Genomic DNA, 18,672 nt, shown 5'->3' with positions numbered 1-18,672 from the left:
AATAGAATCTTTGTTGCAGCAGAGATACAATTCCCACTGGTTTAATTAATTATAATTCTTTTAAAAATCTGAAAATAAAAAAATGAAAAACGAAAAAAAAATAAAAAATCTGAAAAAAAAACAAAAAACGAATAAAAAAAATCAAAATTTTGAAGAAAAAAAAAACCAAAAAACCAAAAAACCAAAAAATGAAAAAAAAATCCAAAAATCTGAAGAAAAAAAATCAAAAAATTTGGCCTGTAAATGAGTCATTTGCATAAATAAAAATAGGCCCAGATTATTTAAATAAAAAAAAATTGGTATATTAAAAAAAAAAGTCTCCACATTATCGTAATTCAACATACTTTTATTGTCATAAACAATGAGATTCATAATATATATATATATATATATATATATATATATAAAAGTCAGAATCCTTTAATATTATGTATAAATTTAAAAAATTATACTAAATCTTATTTTTAATATTTTTTATTTAATATAAATTTAATCAATTTAATTAAATTATGTGATATTAATTTATTTAAAATTATGTATATCTTGTATTTTCTTTTTATGATTTTAGGAGGTTTTTTTTCGATGGGAGAAATTTGTAAAAAAGGTGGGTATGGAGACCAATAAATAAACTGAAAAGATAGTAAATGTACTCCTTTTGTCTGCAAATTAGAACGCGTAGTTCGCGGTTCGAACATAGTGATTCCTGGCGTAGCCAATGTCAATTTATTTATTTAATTGAAGTCAATGCATCGTTTTTCATGGCACATTAGAGATGAATTACATTAATTTGTATAAATTATAAAAGACTACGAAGTGATATTTTAAATTTAAATTATTTTTGGAAAAAAATGATGGACACCATTATTTTTTTAAAAAAAATCAATGCCATCTCATTTTAGTTATATTTATATAATTAAAAAATTAATATCTGATTGTGTAATGAATAATCTACCATGTCTTTTTTTTTTTCTTTTTTTTTTTAACAAATGAGTTTATAGTGAATTTTTTACACAAATATTATTTTTTTTTTAAAATTACTGAATTAACCACTATGCAACTTTATTTACAGTGATAGAACCATTTACTGTTTAAGCTCAGAATTCGGTTCCCGGGAAACCGAATTCTGAGCACCAAAATGTATTTTTTTTTTGTTTTTTCAACTCAGAATTCGGTTCCCGGGGAACCAAATTCTGAGTTGCTTTTATATTTTTTTTTTTTCGTGTTTGCAGGGAAGACGTGGGCTGACGTTGGAAGCGGAACGACCCGTTCCGAAATCAGAACGGGCCGTTCTGCTTAAAGAAACAGAGTGGAATTTGTTAAAGTGAAACGGGGTCAAGAACGGGCCGTTCCAACGTTAAGAATTAAGGTTGAATTAGATGTTGGAAGCGGCCCGTTGTAAACAAATTTTTTGGTTGTTTTTTTTTTACGTGGAACGGGTCGTTCTTCTTTTAGAACAGCCCGTTCCAAAATAGAAATTTACACATTTTTTTACTCCTGAAACGGCCCGTTCCAGGAGCTGTTTTAACAAAGGGTTTGTGATTTGGAACGAGCCGTTCTGGTTTTGGAACGGCCCGTTCTGGGTAAACAGTAAAAGTTGCGTTTTTCTATAAATAGTCCCCCTCCCCTTCATTTTTTAATGCGATTTTAGCTGAATTTGTCTCATTTACTCCTTTCCTGTACTGCTTCTGATTCACCTTGATAGTAAGAAATTTTTTTTTCTTCAATTTTTATTAACTATATCAAAAATGTTGTTGTGGAAGCAAAATGAGCATAGGTCTGCTTTCATTGGTAGAACTGTAAGTTTAGCACTTTCGTTATTTACTTTAAATTTCAATTAACTTGTAACAAATTAGTACTAATTTTGGTAATTATTATTGCAGGAGACTGAGAATATTATTTGTTCTTACTGTCATTCAATGCCAGAACCTCACCCTCTAATTGTTCCTATACTAGAGGAAGTGGGTTTTTCTGGGGTTGCAAACCTCAGACATCTAAAAGTGGATCACGCATTAATCACAGCTTTGGTTGAAAGATGGAGACCTGAGACTCATACATTCCATTTTCCAACTGGAGAGTGCACCATAACACTAGAGGATGTTGCACTTCAACTTGGCTTAAGAGTTGATGGTTTACCAGTCATTGGCCCAACATTATATGACTGGGAGGAAATGTGCTCCACCTGTCTCGGAATCATGCCAGTTAAAGGTGAGTCACTAATTGGCTCTATGATTAAGTTAAAGTGGTTAAGAGATAATATGTTAGAATTACCAGAGGAGCCATCTCAAGAACAACTTGATGCACATTGTAGATCATATATATTAGGTTTAATAGGAGGTGTTTTGATGCCTGACAAAACAGGCAATAAGGTACATCTTATGTATTATCTTTATTAATAAATCTTAGAAGAACAAGACGATATAGTTGGGGGTCGGCTTGTTTAGCTATGTTATATAGGGAAATGTGTAGAGCTACAAATGTTAGTAGCAAAACAATGGGTGGTTGTGCATCTCTGTTACAATCTTGGGCATGGCATCGCATGTCATATATTGCGCCTATTTCCAGGTTACCAGCATCATTCCCTCTAGTCTGTAAATGGAGCGGGGGCAGAGTTTTAAACTTTCAAAATGTACCTCATAATGATGTTGTTGGATATAGATCAAGGTTTGATCACATTCAGAATGATCAGGTAACTCTTTAAAATCAAAGTTTTATTATTATTTTTATTTTCTTTTGTTTAGCATAATATGTTAACTAAAAAAGTTTAATTTTTTTTGTAGTTTTTATGGGCGCCATATGGAGTATTGCAAACAGCAATACCGATGCAAGCATATAGAGATGCTCTGCTATGGACATCATGCACCTCCATTATTTGTTTTGCAATTGTTGAATGGCACCAATCTGATAGAGTGAAATTGCAATTTCGTCTCTTCCAGGATGTCCCTTCTCCACCGAATAATTTGGATAACCTGCACAACATTGACATGAGGGGAAGACAAGATGAAAATTGGGTTACAAGACATGCTCAGTAGATCGACATATGGAACAATAGACGTGAGCACACATTGATGGGTCATCCAATGCAAGGCCCACTATTTCACACACGAGAATACATGGAATGGTACATGGCCAATTCCATCTATTTTTTATCTGTGCCACGACTACTACAAGATCCAAGGACCCATCAACAACGAAGGACTTCCACAACATTTGAGACTGGTCGAACTTCCATGCGATCGCATGAAGAGACTGGTCAACATGTATCAAATCCTCAGTACGTCACTCCTGAACAAAACATAATTGACAGACGACATTCATTTGCAACAACTTCAGAGGATTTTTTTACAAATTTATTTGGAGTAGATTTTAGAACTCCATCTTTAGCACAATCATACATGCAATCTCTTTACCGTCCACAATTCGGTAATGAACCTGGAAGTTCTTCAGCACCATTTCAACATCCGGTGGTTGATGATGAAGCAAATCCTTCTTGAGTATGCACTTTGAATAGCTTCATGACGATCAGAAATAAGGCACAACCCATCTTGCGGTGTTACATACCGCCTCAAGTTCTTCAGAAAAAAAAATCATGCATCGCTAGTTTCACCTTCAACAACAGCAAATGCAATAGGAATTATGTTGTTGCGACCATCTTGCGCAACTGCGACCAATAGTGTACCTTTATATCTCCCATATAAAAATGTACCATCCACTTGTACAATTGGTTTGTAGAAGGCAAAACCATCAATGCATGGTTTAAAGGTCCAAAATAACCTTTTGAAGATAACACTCCCCTCGTCCAATAATTCACCTTGGTAAGCCGGTTGCGTATTTAATTTCCAAATAAAACCTGGAACATACATTTGCATTGCTTGCAACATACATGGTAATTTGTTGTACGACTCCTCCCAGTTTCCAAAGATATTCTCAATGACATGTTGCTTGGCCAACCATCCCTTTCTGTAACTAATTGTATAACCCATGGTGGACTTGATGTGGGCTATGATGGTTGAAATGGATGCTGATGGATCAACCTCAATAATTTCACCAATGCTTTGAGCAATCATTTGTGATCCCAATTTATTATGATCTTGGGAGATAAGTGGGGAAACACATGTGTGGGGGCCCTCAAGGATCATGATTTCCCAATGTTGTTCCCTGGTTCGCAATATACCACGACATCTCAGGCACAGTCGTGGTGAACGCATTCCATAACAAGCCTACTACTGCTTGAGTTTTTAACCTTGTAAGTGCAATGGTTGACAATGTGAAATCTATTTAAGGCATCCTGCATTTGTTCTTTTGTTTGGAAGCGTTGGTCAACAAATAGTGTTCCAGGTGGATACACAACCATATCACGCTCCAACAAATGGCTATACTCACTGTCTTGTTGGATTTCATTGGGAAACTCTAAAAAGTGTGGAGGTGGGTTGTATATGGCTACTGGTTGTGGTTGTAGTGGTGGATTATTTGGAATTGGGAGGGTTTCTTCATCATCATGTTCATGTGCAGAGAGAATTTCGTCTTCGTCCTCACTAAAAGGATCAAAGACATTTTCTGTTGGGAGACCAACAACAACATCATCTTCAATGTTGGTTTCAACATTGGGTTGAGAAGCAGAAGGTCTAGCTTGCTCAAATGGCTGAGAAGGTGAACGTGAAGGTGAAACTTGTGGTGCATGTGATTCAACTGTAGTAAATGTAGTATATAATTCAATACCTGATTGAAGTTGATTAGAATCGTGAACATTGAAAAGTGCCTCAACGTCTTCATCATCCGTCAACTCAACACAGGTATAGTTACTAACCCCTAGGCCAAGTCTAATAGGGTACCGAAAATGTATGCTATCCACCCTCTCAAAATCTTGTCGATGTAGCTTTCTGTGGATGACTCTTTGAAGCCTTTCTAGAGTAATTCCTCTGTTGATAAGAACTAATTTTGCAGATGGAGAAGAGAAGGTGATTCCTTCATTTGGACATTGGTTAATGGAACCATCAGAATGAACAATAACATAGATTGAAGAAGCCATTTTATGAAAGGTTTAAAGGAAATGAACGTGATTCTAAGAAACTGATTCAAAAGGGGTACACGGAAGGAATAAAGGAGATAAGCTAATCTGAAATCGTGTGAAAAAAATGAAGGGGAGAGGGTCTATTTATAGAAAAACGCAAGTTTTTACTGTTTACCCAGAACGGGCCGTTCCAAATAAAAAAAAACTTTGTAAAAACAGCTCCTGGAACGGGACGTTCCGAATCCGTTCTAGGAGTAAAAAAATGTGTAAATTTCTATTTTGGAACGGGCGGTTCTAAAACAAAAACGGCCCGTTCCACATTAAAAAAATTACCACAAAAATTTATTTAAAACGGGCTGCTTCCAACATCTATTTCAACGTTAATTCTTAACGTCGGAACGGCCCGTTCTTGGCCCGTTTCACTTTAACAAATGCCATTCTGTTTCTTTAAGCAGAACGGCCCGTTCTGATTTCGGAACGGGCCGTTCCGCTTCCAACGTCAGCCCACATCTCCCCTGCAAACACGAAAAAAAAATAAAAGAGTTGAAAAAACAAAAAAAAATACATATTGATGCTCAGAATTCGGTTCCCCGGGAACCGAATTCTGAGCTTAAACAGTGAATGGTTCTATCCCTGTAAATAAAGCTGCACAGTGATTAATTAATTTTTTTTTTAAAAAATAATATTTCTGTAAAAAATTCGTTTATAGTCGTGATTGTATAAACGACATCAAACTTTTTTAGTATGAAAATTATAATAAAATATATTTTAAAAAAAATTAGTAAATGACAACAAATTTTTTTCCCTTCTCGTCGCCAATTGTTTCGTAGCGTTCCTTGTATAAATAGTAAAGCTGGCATCAACTCCTGACGTTGTTCTCAACTTTCTGCATCACATTGCGGACAGAGGTCGATCGTGAACACACGCTGTGAAAATGGCGACGTTGAAGGTTCCTCCTCAACTTCCTTCTCCAATGGAAGACAGTGAGCAATTGAGAAAAGCTTTTCAAGGTTTCCATCATTCATTTATTTGATTTTCTTAGTGTTGTTAGATCCTCGACCTGTTCACATTTTCTTTATCTATATCTCGTTTCGGTGTAAGTCTTTTGGTGTGTCCGTGATCTGATCGTGCGAGTTTTATTACGTATCAACTCTTAGTTAGATCATGGAATGAATTATTGTGGCGCTTCTGATCCAATTTTACACGTGCATTACAGTTTAGTGATTTGTATTTGGTTTAATGTAGTAACTGTTAGTTATTTCTGCAATGCTTGATCAGTTCATTCGTCATGCTTTTCACACATTCACGCCGTCAGCAAATTGATACCGTTGGATGAATATCGGACGGCTCAGTCACGAGAGCGTGTTTACTAGATAAAATACAAGCCTGTTGATCTTCACCCAACGGTTACAATTTGCTAATACTAACCGCCTAAATACGTAGATGATCATTGAGATTTGGTTTGGGAAGAAAAAACTCAATTACAATTTTTTTAGGTATTGTTACTATCGTTCTCCAATCAAATTAAAATTAAATAAAAATACGTATGATCAAAATAAAATTATAATTCTGATTAAAAAATAACATCAATCATATCTAAATAATTGTATGTAAATTTTATCTTTAGTTTCGTTTCGTTTTTACAGTTTCATTAACTTTTTTAAAGACACAACTCTTAAGTTTTTTTCTTGTTTTTTTTTTCCGTGGACATGATTCACAGGCGTGTTTTTAAGAACTAAATAGAAAGATTTCATGCACATGCTTGACACAGCTTTAATGCAGCAATACTAATAATAACTAATTTTACAGTTAAGAGAAGAAAAACAAAGAGACAAACGTGAGATGCAATAAATGTTTTAATGAAAAGAAATGCAACAATAGAAAAATTTTATGATGTATAAATTGTTTTATGAACTGTTGTACTTGTAACATCTAATTAATAAGCTACCTGTTAATCTACAGGATTTTTTATTTTATTTTCTGTATGAGCGTGTGTTCAAACTCTGTAAAATAAGTGCAGAAAATTAGTACATAGTGAAATTGGTATTTGAATAATTCAGAAGTGCTCAAATAGAGGGGATTTTACTTTGTTGTATCATGGCATGAGGCATTTTTTATTCTCTCATTACGCGAGTTGTTTTCGTTGTCCCCATCCAGTTGTTTCATTGTCACTGTGTGACATGTCTTTGCAGGGTGGGGAACGAATGAAGGTTTGATAATATCAATCCTGGCTCATAGAAATGGAGCTCAGCGTAACTTGATTCGCGAAGCTTATGCTGCAACCTATGGAGATGATCTTCTTAAAGATTTAGACAAAGAACTTTCAAGTGACTTTGAGGTCAGTCTAAATCTTTTGATATACGGCTTCTTTATGTAAGTCTAAATTTAACGCCCATTTTATTGGTCAGCACTTAGAATTTTCAATTTCCCTATCAGTTATTGACTTTTTAATTTTCATTATTCATAGTACTCCGCTTCAGTGTTCTATGTGTACAATCTTGATTAAAGGAAATGGACAGTTGCTGGTATGAAGTGAGTTTCTTGTCTAATGACTAATGTCTAATGTCTAATGTTTTGAATATAATAGCGGGCTGTGTTGTTGTGGACATTGGATCCTGCTGAGCGTGATGCCTTTCTAGCCAATGAGGCCACCAAGAAGTTGACTTCAAACAATTGGGTCATTTTGGAAATTGCTTCCACTAGATCCTCACTTGACCTATTTAAGGCAAAGCAAGCATATCAAGCCCGTTTCAAAAAGTCCCTTGAAGAAGACGTTGCCTATCATACTTCTGGAGACGTCCGCAAGGTAAAACTTTAACTTTCTAATGTATGTGCTCCTTGAGAGGATGGATATATCCATTCAATTGAATTGCTAGCTTTGAAAGATAATTCACATTCTTTTTGTCGGCATTATTACGCCATGCCTAGATGCATGTTTAGTTAAACTTATTTGGAAGAAAGAATCGCTTATTTTTTCTAGGCTCCTGAGATAATTTTTCTTCTTCTTCTTTTCTTTTTTTTTTTTAAAATAATAAGCGATTCTAACCATGCACTCTTTCTAACAATTTTTTTAAAACATTTCTTTCCTAGTACCTGATGAGATTGTGTTTCTGATACTTCAATAACAGCTATTGGTTCCTCTTGTGAGCACATTTCGTTATGAGGGGGATGAGGTGAACATGACATTGGCAAAATCTGAGGCTAAATTGCTTCACGGGAAGATTGCAGAGAAGGCCTACAATGATGAGGACCTGATCAGGATTTTAGCAACAAGGAGTAAAGCGCAGTTAGGAGCAACGCTAAATCACTACAACAATGAGTTCGGGAATGCCATAAACAAGGTATAGAGACGTTTTGGCCGTTTATGACTCATTTCTCTGTTTCTAACCTAACATCTGCTTTTTGTTAGTACCTACTGGCTACTGCAGTGCTGAACTTATGTTGTTTACAATGTTACTGATCACTTTAAGAAACATAATTTCTAGTGACACTCTTCTTGTAGATGAATAAATTACTACATTTTAAAGGATCATATGCTGGGTTACATGAAATAAAAAAAATATATATATAAAAAAACAAGAAAGAAATTGTCATATGAAGTGATTATAGGATTAATCAGGTAGTTGAAGTGACAATCGGTTTCTGTCTGCAGGATCTGAAAACTGATCCAAAAGATGAATATCTGAAATTATTGAGGGCAGCCATAAAGTGCTTGACATACCCTGAGAAATACTTCGCGAAACTCTTGAGGCTGGCTTTAAACAAGATGGGAACTGATGAAAGGGCCCTTACCAGAGTGGTGACAACCAGAGCAGAGTTTAATTTGCAGCGAATTTCTGAGGAATACCAAAGAAGAAATAGCATTCCTCTGGACCGTGCAATAGCCAATGACACTTCTGGAGACTATAAGAGCTTTCTCCTTGCACTGGCTGGACACGATGATTAAGTGTTCTTTATTATTTTGTTCAGTAGTCATGGGATTGCTGTTTAGGCTATTTGCTTTTCCTCTTATCACGTGGTTCTCAGGACAGAGGAATTCTATGGCTTGCTGGTAACGCTGCTTATGAGGGGTATACACTATCCTGGTATTTTTTAAATAATATGTTTTGAATATCGGAAATTCAAGACAAAAAGCTTTACCACTTTAAATAATACAATATTCGCTGGGTCTTTTTCTACTCAGCAATATATCAACAAATATAGTACTTCTCAACAACTATCTCATAAAAATCATAAACCAGATATAGTAAATAATTTCTGACTGAAAAAAAAGAATCTTAACAATCTTATTTATTTAATATCTGATTGTGTATAATATATCAACGTAAATAAACATTTGCACTTGCACCCATTATGGTAACGCTAGCTGTACATATACTTGGTCGAGGGTTAAACCATAAATATACAATGTTGACAATCCAACAACACACTGATCCTTTAGAGGAATTTATAGAACGCACACAGTTAATGGGACGAATTAAGGTATCAAGTTTAAACCAGGGCAATGCGGCTTCCTCCACTTGGGGGTCTGCGGGAACCTATATATTCTCTGGTTTCTGCCTTTCCATCAGCAAATATGTCATTCCCGGCCATTTCCCTAAGTTTAGCTCTGCTCGAAGGCCTTTCCGGTGATCCTGCAGGAACGTCTCCCTGGAAAATATTATTACCCGTCAGATCTGCAGACTTCTGGAGATGTACTTGTCTTAATGTCTTTTTAACTGTTTCGTCACTGAATAAGATATTACGTGGGTCACCAGCAGGCTACAACAGCAATAAAACTTGTGTCAAAATGTAATCATAAGGAGGGAGAAGACACATGAACTAAAGGAGGGAAACACATGGATGAATATAATTGCATCTTATTTCAGACAAGGAAAAAAAAAAACAAAAGATTGTGCCATTATTGTAAAACTAAGAAACACATCTCTTGTTTCTACCAAACACCTAAAAATGAAATCTATAAAGAAGAAACCTGATGCGGAAATATTATAAATAAACTAGTAGACAAACTGGTGGCATTTTTCAACACAATGAATGTGCATTTTGGCTCTAACTCAAGATATCCGGGTCATGTTTCCGTGAGGGAACATACATAATAGAAAATTCTGACATCCCCAAATAAATGGTATTCTTCCATATCAGCAACCGTATTTCTATGACAACCCTTGGGTTATATAACTTAATAGGTCTGGTCACTAGGGGCACTGCTGGCCCCAACTCATTCCCAAATTCCATGATATCCGAAATAGGGGGAGAGGAGAATTAATCACTCGATAATATAAGGAAGGGGTTTGCATTCGTAAAATCCGGAGGATGATAGGTGAGCAGAGTCTATAAGAACTAAGCTTGGTGGAACACTCTTTAAAGACTCCGGACCTAGGACAACCTTTTTGGAAACCCCAGGGCTGTTCCCATATCAGAACACCATGAATAGCCATGTATATAAGACGGAATTAGAACAATAAAATTTCTTCAGACTTTCATCTAATATAAAAAATTGAAAAGATGATTTGTTATTGATCTTCATGCCCAAAAGACACTTACATTAGAAACTTCCGCAGATGCGTGCATTTTTTGTGGAACAGGTTCTCTCATGTCTCTACTTGCTTTTGATTCCAAAGTCTGTGCAGTAGCAAATGAACGTGGCACAATTTCAGGAGGAGGGGCAAATATATCACTTCCGCTGAGCTCCTTGGTCTTGGCACTTGATGTTTGCTTCTGGATCTTCGCGACTGATTTGCTTTGATATGATCCACTAAGTTCACGCTGCTTTGCTATCTCATGTGGAGAGGTTGGTTTCTTGGGAGAAATGTTTTCTTCAGTGCCGAATGATATCTGACTGATTCCATGCCTTGCTTGCTGAGATGCCAATTGCAGGGAAATAAAACAACAATACCGTTATGACAATCGAGTTGATATTTAAGAAACTCTCGTAACCATATGGTCAAATCTCAAATTGCCTTGGACCAAGGCAAACATCTAGCGTACCTGATATACGCGTATGCTTGTTTTGTTTTTTGCATTTGCAGAATTGCCTTCTAACGTGGTATCTTCAGCATTGCCCGAAATTATACCACTTCCAGTTGTCTCTTTCATTTTAGATTCAAAGCACGATTTCCTGAGTATCAAGAAGAAGAATAAGAAAACAACTAGAAGGGATGGGATTACTCTAATACCATGTTAGAAAGAGAGGAAACAATAAATGGTATGATGAACAAGATGGAACTTGACTTTGTTAATTGGGCTGGAAGACTATTTATACAAACTGTCATTTATCTATAAGGAGAAAAAAAATTGCAGTTGAAGGTAGTTACAATCACAACAGAAGAGAAAAATAAGCCTATCAACTAATAACAGAAACAACTATGACAGCTAATGACAGATAATAAACATATTAACAGGTATAAAAATAATCCTTTAACAGTAACACACGTGAAGAGGATATGTCTAACAACAAGATTATATAACATGAACCTTTGAACTTCACTAGTAGCAAACATATACTGTAGTTTAATTAGAATGCGCTCATAGTTCCAAAGTTTTTTTATATTGTCATCCAATTATAGATTATTATGTATGATTTGTTTGCTGAATTTATTATAATTACTTTAAAAATCATACTTGAAATAAATCTAATTGGTTGGCATTGGAAAAAAATTATAAATTAAACTCTTATACTCATTATTCCAGTTTCGAATAAAAGAGAAAGAAAAAATGTTTTGGTTTTAAATACATACAAATTTTAATTAATTTCATTTTATTTAATATTATCTTATCTAAAATATCCTTTCATTTGATTGATATTTTATTTCTAATAAAAAAATATTCATGATATCAAGGTTTAGTGAAAGATAATTTAGCAAAATTGATTTTTTTAAATGGATTTAATATAATTAAATGATATTACTCGACTTTGCTAGCATGATTTAGTATTTTTTTTCCCTTAAATTTTATTAAAAGAAAATTTCGGTTTATGATACACATGCGACAAAACACTAGCGGTAGTTAGTACATCGAATTATTAGGTCAAAAAGAGCAATGTTAAACTAATCAATCATGCTTTTGCATACAAACATAATTTCTAAATTTCGTGTTGATTGTTCATCATAACACAATTCTCAGAAATTTCAACAACAATTGAATGCAGACCAATGATTGGCTTCTGCTCAACACGAAAAATAGGAGGAAGAAATGGATTCAACAGAAACTACTAAATGGTAAAACGAATAGTGTTTCCAAGGATACAAACAGATTGGTAGCGCAAAAATAAAAGGCCAAACCACATAAAAGAAACACAAAATCGGATCACAGAACGAACTAATTAAAAACAAAAATCAATTAAAAAATAAAAAAATAAAAAATAAAAAATAATAGATCTGAATGCACACTCATCACTCAACTAACAACCAACCAACACAGGAATAGAATTGAGGAGGAAAAAAAAGAGATGATATTACTTTTTTGTTAGACTCTGTGCTTCTGCCTCAGTGAACTGGCTTCCGCGGAGAACCTCGCTGATTCTATCGGAAGTCTGTGATAACAAAGAGCGATTTGAATAACATGCAAAAAAACAAACGCATTATATATCTTCACGAGAGATTGAATTGGAAAAATATATATATATAAAAACAAAAGAGCTAGTAAATATAAGTAGTAACCTGGCGAGAGCGGTGGCCGGAGGCGGAGGACAGCGGCGGAGGTTGTTCGGGCCATGTGAGGAGATCGGCGGTGGAGGAGTGAGGGTTTCTTAGCGGCATTTTGTTTGTTTGTTTGAGTGAGAGTGATGAATTGAAAATGCGTTTGAACTAATTTGTTTCGGTTTGTAACTGCAATGGCCACCTACAATAATCATTAAGAAATTGATTTTAACAATATTTTAAAATAATTATTATCAAAATTGAATAAAATTATTAGAGAGAAAAGGCTAAGCATTTTTATAATATAAAATAATTTTACTGAAACTAAAAACATATTAAAATTTTATATGTATTAAAATCAAATTTTATTTTTTTTATAAGTTAAAAACATATTTTGAATATGTGAGGATAAATTTATTCATAATCCATTATAGGAGATGAAAATAAAAGTCAAATGAAATGAGTTTTTTCATAACTTAAGATGAATTTGTACATATATTAAAAAATATACTTTAGAGAAGTAAATATGAGATAATTTGGATAACTTAGGACATAAACTAATTTTAAGTTTTAAATAAATTTATTTTTTTATAAATACTTATGAAAATGTTTATCTAAACAAATTTTTTATCTTAAAAAAAATATTAATAATATACTCTTTAACGACTATTTGTAATTTCTTGAAATTTATTATAAATAACAAAATTTGATTACCCTCACTTCTTAATTAACAAGTCTCACTCATAATTTTGTAATTTTTAATGCTAGCCCTCCTTGGTATCCTAAATATTTTATGAACAAAACTTGCATATATATTATGTGTTGTTGTTTTTTTAATCAAAATCAAAATATAAAAGAATAAACTATGTCATAAAACAATTTTACACAATCTAATCATAAATCACTGTTAAATTTATTGACTTTACAAAAATTATTTTGAATATTATATTAACTGTAACTTTTGCTTGATTGATTCAATTCTTATAAGAGAACAATATAAATAAATATAATGAACAACATTTAAATTTCTTTCATAATTCATATCACTTTTTACATTGGCTCAGAAAAAAAAATGATAATTTAACTTTTTTTTTACTATGGCATGAGTACTATAGTTAAAAACTAATCTTTACCAAGATCTTAACTGCATTAAATTATGTTAACCCTTACAATGTTTTTTTTATATCAAATCTAAAACTCAACTTTGAGATTTTGAGATTTAAAGATCAACAGCAATACTAATTGAATCAATGAATGATGGTATAATTTAACTATTTCAATTTTTAAATTATATTTTAAAAAATCATATTATAATTTTAGATCATTATGAGATTTATGCTTAAATAAGACATAACATGTATTAAGAAGAGAGATTAATTAGATAGCTAGAGAGAGAAAGAACCAGTAATCTGCTGTTATTTATTATATCAACTCTAATAATTGGTGGGTATACCTCTAAATGAGTAGCTTAGACGTTCCCCACTTAAAGTGATATATCAATCTTTCTGGCAATTTCTCTTTCAATTTTTTTATCAAACGTAGCAAACAAATAATTATTCCGTGTTTCTTAATTATCTCTTTCTAGCAATTTAATATATTATCTTTTCTGGTAAGTAAAAATTAAAAGAAAATATGCCACTCTTACTCTTTGATCAGTCAGGGCAGCAAAATAGGAGAACATCTTGATGACGGTATTTTACTTCCATTTTTAGTGGCTTCTTATTTCGTCTTAAGGAAAGTTATACTCAAGTAACTTTTAATACATTCACAAAAAAGCAATTCGTATCAAGTAAATAGAAGTTGACTTTAAAGGTACTTTAATCTTGTTTGGTGATCCTCTTTTTCTTACATTTACACTCAACTACTCTTTATACGTTCTACTCCCTCTCTCTGACTAAACGGGGATCATGCATGTCTAATGTACACTCATGTACACATAACCCAAGTCATTTTTTTTTCTTTAATCAAATTATCTCTATAAATACCTATTTGAAAATTACTTGCCTATCGGTGGATGTTCACGCCACTAGAAGTGAGATGTAATTATAGTCAAACTTTACGTATAAAGTTAAAGATTTTTTAATGGAGTCGTCACTTAGAAAAAAAAATTTATCCAACCACTGAAAATTTATCTTATAATTCTTTCTAATAAAAGAATTATATATATATATATATGACTAATTTTTAAGTATCATCGTGATTAATTGTTCTATCAATAATTGTTTTTTAAGATTTGAAGTTAATCTTTTACTTAAAAGTAAAATTAGGATTGCTCTATCACCAAACTCAACTCTTAGTTATTTTGTAGAAGTAATAAAAAAAAAATTCTAATGAATGCAAAACTAGTCATCAATGTTATAAAGGAGGAAAGGTTGAATTAATTTATAAATTCTTATTTTTAGGATGTCTTTTATGCTTTTAAATTATAAAAATAACGAGTCAGGGGTTTGAATCCTGCCTTGTGTATGCAGCTGCGATCTTGGGACCAGTTATCTCACCATTTGAGGTGCCTCCAACATAGCGAGGAGATTAATCACTGCTATCAGCGGTGGATACTCTAGGGACGAACAAAAAAAAATTATAAAGATGACGAACAACAATAATAAGTCATTATACTTAAACCAATTCTTTTTAAAAATAAATCTTTATAGTATAGTAAAAATTAGCACTAATTAGAGAATAGGATTTTTTTATTACAAAGACTTAATTAAAAAGTTATAAGAGTTTATTTAAAAATTATATATCAAAATTACAAAAGCGTATAAAATAATTTAATCAAAAATATATATTTACAGTTTCCCAAAAAAAATTGCAAATATATTGTACTTAAACTTGCAACAAAAAAAAAACAGACTTTATACGGGAAGAAAATTTTGTGAGAAAAATATCCTCAATGAAAAAAAAAACTATCTCAGATTAACATTTCCCCTAATTTAAGGTTATTGTTTAGTTTGAAAAGATAGAGTAAATGTTAGGGTTAGGATTAAATCTTACCAAATCTAGACTCTAGAGAGACATAACAAGAGACAAAAAATAATATATACGAGGATTCACACATCTCTCTCTCTTTTCTTTTGAGACTCAAATCACAAAGGTATTAATGATGGATGATCTTATTTAAAACTTTTCAGGTGGTTGATCATTCAGTATTTCGGTAATATTTGAAGGGAGAAATATATGTGATTTTAAAAAAAAATAATTTAAATGAATATCATTATTGTACATTAAACTCACACATGAAGTATTCAAATTTTTGAATGGCCATAGCTCCATATGAATATGAACTTAAGAAGAAGACAACCTATGTAGCCATTCATAAGTCATCACTCATCACCTTAAATCTTAATTAATAAAAATCGTGCAATGCGACGAAAAATGTGGTATATATTTGGATACGAGAACAACAATAACGACAATGACCCTTTCACTTTTAATTGTCTATTGACTAATCAATTTCGTTTAAGGCACTACTAACACTAGGCTTAATTGTAAATAATAGAAGAAAGTTTTTGCAGAATTGCTAATAAAGTAATGTTTAACACATTCTTTTAAATATATTATATTTAATTAATTAAATTTTATTAAAAATCATATCGGAGTGTGGTTAATATTTCTTCTTTTCGGTTTGTAGTTAGTAATCATTAATTTTTCCTATCTTAAAAAAAAATAAAATAAAATAATAATCATATAGTATTCAAGTGCTAAAACAAACTATAAGTAGTGAGTCACTGATGATACCTCATAAATTAAAACCTTAACTGCACGAACTATACTATAACGTTTGTTAGAGAAACAAAACGGTGTGAGCGACAAAGTTGGCTAAAGTTGTTGCATTTGGATGTTCCACCATATTTATATTTTGATAACACACATTAATACATGCAATGAATTCAGGTGGATTTTTGAATGACTAAAAGAAAGGAAAGAGCCCATAAGAAGAAAAATCTTCAATTAACCATTGTGGCTATGGAAGGCTATTAATTATACGTGGGAAACTGTACTTACATGAATGAATTAGAGGAATTGCAAGGAACAAATGATCGTTCACGCGTCATTTTACGAAAACTTTATGAGGGTGAATAATGATCGATTCTCTAAAGAAATTTTGTCGACAGCTGTAGCCTGTAGGGCAATCTAACTGTCATTATTGATAGTTTAACGGCTTTTTTGCGTCAGTGAAGTAATTTTTCAAAAATCTAAAATGGATAACTTTAAAAAAAAATTCCAAAATAGGTAAATTGTGTTTCACAAACACGATTCTTTTTTCTTTTATGAAAGTCCTGTTTGTTATTTTAGTACTTCTAAAATGAAAGAGTCGTGATTAGAGACAAAACTTGTCTTGTTTTAGTTGTTTTTTTCACTCTATTATATTTATAATAATAGGTAAAGTCCACGTAACGTTTTCGTGTAGATATTTCGTTATTTTTTTTACTCTTTTTATCACATTATTTTTAAAATTTTCTTTTATCAGTATAGGATAATTTAAAAACCTTTATTTATTATATTAATTTAATAATTAATTAATATTAAATTACTCCACAACTCCCTCAACTGTTTACCAATCTCTATTACACACATCTTAATGAAATTACCAAAACAAAAAAAGAAGAGTATTTCTTTTATCCACAAAATTATAACTATCTCTCAATTTAATTTTAATAAAATACATATAGAACTATGGACAATTATGCTTGTTTGAATAATATTTTTACGTGAAATTTTATATATATATAAAAAAAATCATAAGTGCTCTACCACTGAACTAATAGTCCATTGTGCAGATTTCTGGTTGGGACCCGCTATGCCAAAATATTTCGAGAATTTTTTAGAAGCTTACTTATTTTGGAAATGTTTGAAAAAATTACTACTAATTGGTTAAAAAGCCTAGTTTAACAATAGTTTTACTTACACCAAACACGTTTAAGAGAAAATATGTCAATGTTTCAAATCAAAAAATTCTGACATTAAAATTTACATAAAACCACTCTTTCAATTTTTTTTTATTTGATTGGTTTAACTTAATTCCTTTTATCACTAAAATGCCTAATTTAGTCTTAATTATTAAAAATGATACAATGTCAATTTTACCCAAATTTGACAGAGATATACCATTTGATTTTATTATGTCACATGTGTACAAAAAGTTAGCATTATTAATCTAAATTATACAAAAAAGGATAACATTAAATATTATATAATTTTAAAAATTAAGAAACCAAATAGAATTTTTTAATAATAAAGAGAACAAATTGACCCAAGAAAATAAAAAGAAAGATAAAAAAGTAATTTAACTAAAAATTTCATTTTAAAAGTTCTGTCAACATTTTACAGTACCATTTTAATATATATATATATATATATATATATATATATATATATATAGCTTTATATTATCACCTCCATTATTAGATTTACTATTTAAGTCATTTACATTATCAAATGTTAAATAAGACATCAATTATATAATAATTAATTGGTTTAAATATAACTTTTATTGTAATTCATTTTTTCACTTTTGGATCGTATAGTTTTTTTTTTCATTCTTAATACTTTATAACGCTTCAAAATTATTCTTTACTGTTAACTACGAAAAAAAATCCTACATGACAAACGGATATTTTATTTTATAATTGTCACATAGATAAATGAAATTAAATTTTTTTAGACAATCTCAAAATGCTCTTCGTCACAGTCAAACCGACACATTCACTCTCATAATTACACTTCCTTCTCTATTCCAAATCCGACACTGCAAACTCTAAACCTTTCAATCATCCAATAAAGAGCAATTTTCACAATCCACAATCTCGACAACAACAATGAGTTTGCGACCGTCACCTTTGCAAGCAATCTCGACAACAACAATGAGTTTGCGACCGTCACCTTTGCAAGGTCTCTATTGTCCGACATCTCACCATGACGAGGTTCAACCTCACACTAGCTACTCCCCCATTGTGCATGTGTTAGGAAAAAATTACGCTGATCTTTCCCATATCTTCAAATTTGAGAATGGAGCAAAAATAATTG

The 18,672-nt window shown here is 32.0% G+C and overlaps 2 protein-coding genes across 2 annotated transcripts; one reads left to right on the top strand and one right to left on the bottom strand.

Moving 5' to 3' along the window:
- Window positions 1-5,865: 5,865 nt before the first annotated feature.
- ANNAT2 (annexin 2) lies at window positions 5,866-9,206 on the top strand. Its single transcript, XM_020382699.3, has 5 exons — window positions 5,866-6,018; window positions 7,201-7,346; window positions 7,596-7,814; window positions 8,137-8,349; window positions 8,661-9,206. The coding sequence occupies exons 1-5, from the start codon at window positions 5,943-5,945 to the stop codon at window positions 8,952-8,954; spliced, it is 948 nt and encodes a 315-aa protein (XP_020238288.1). The 5' UTR covers window positions 5,866-5,942; the 3' UTR covers window positions 8,955-9,206.
- Window positions 9,207-9,270: 64 nt separating this feature from the next.
- LOC109817453 (uncharacterized) lies at window positions 9,271-12,827 on the bottom strand. The gene is made up of 5 exons (XM_020382700.3): window positions 12,667-12,827; window positions 12,466-12,539; window positions 10,997-11,126; window positions 10,553-10,867; window positions 9,271-9,769 (listed from the first exon to the last, which is right to left on the bottom strand). Exons 1-5 carry the CDS (start codon window positions 12,763-12,765, stop codon window positions 9,500-9,502), a joined length of 888 nt encoding a protein of 295 aa, XP_020238289.1. The 5' UTR covers window positions 12,766-12,827; the 3' UTR covers window positions 9,271-9,499.
- Between the last annotated feature and the right edge of the window lie 5,845 nt (window positions 12,828-18,672).

This window comes from Cajanus cajan, chromosome 2 (assembly GCF_000230855.2).
Source record: "Cajanus cajan strain Asha chromosome 2, NIPB_CcT2T_4, whole genome shotgun sequence".
NCBI lineage: Eukaryota > Viridiplantae > Streptophyta > Magnoliopsida > Fabales > Fabaceae > Cajanus > Cajanus cajan.
Note: the sequence above shows the minus strand (reverse complement) of the source record. Positions and strands in the feature narration are given on the sequence as shown.

Coding starts and splice junctions, on each gene's coding strand:
- ANNAT2 (XM_020382699.3), top strand. CDS start 5,943: ATGGCGACGTTGAAGGTTCCTCCTCAACTTCCTTCTCCAATGGAAGAC. Junction 6,019..7,200: donor ATTGAGAAAAGCTTTTCAAG/GTTTCCATCATT, acceptor ATGTCTTTGCAG/GGTGGGGAACGAATGAAGGT. Junction 7,815..8,136: donor CTTCTGGAGACGTCCGCAAG/GTAAAACTTTAA, acceptor CTTCAATAACAG/CTATTGGTTCCTCTTGTGAG.
- LOC109817453 (XM_020382700.3), bottom strand. CDS start 12,765: ATGCCGCTAAGAAACCCTCACTCCTCCACCGCCGATCTCCTCACATGG. Junction 10,868..10,996: donor CAAGCATACGCGTATATCAG/GTACGCTAGATG, acceptor TTGGCATCTCAG/CAAGCAAGGCATGGAATCAG. Junction 9,770..10,552: donor CATCTGCGGAAGTTTCTAAT/GTAAGTGTCTTT, acceptor TTGCTGTTGTAG/CCTGCTGGTGACCCACGTAA.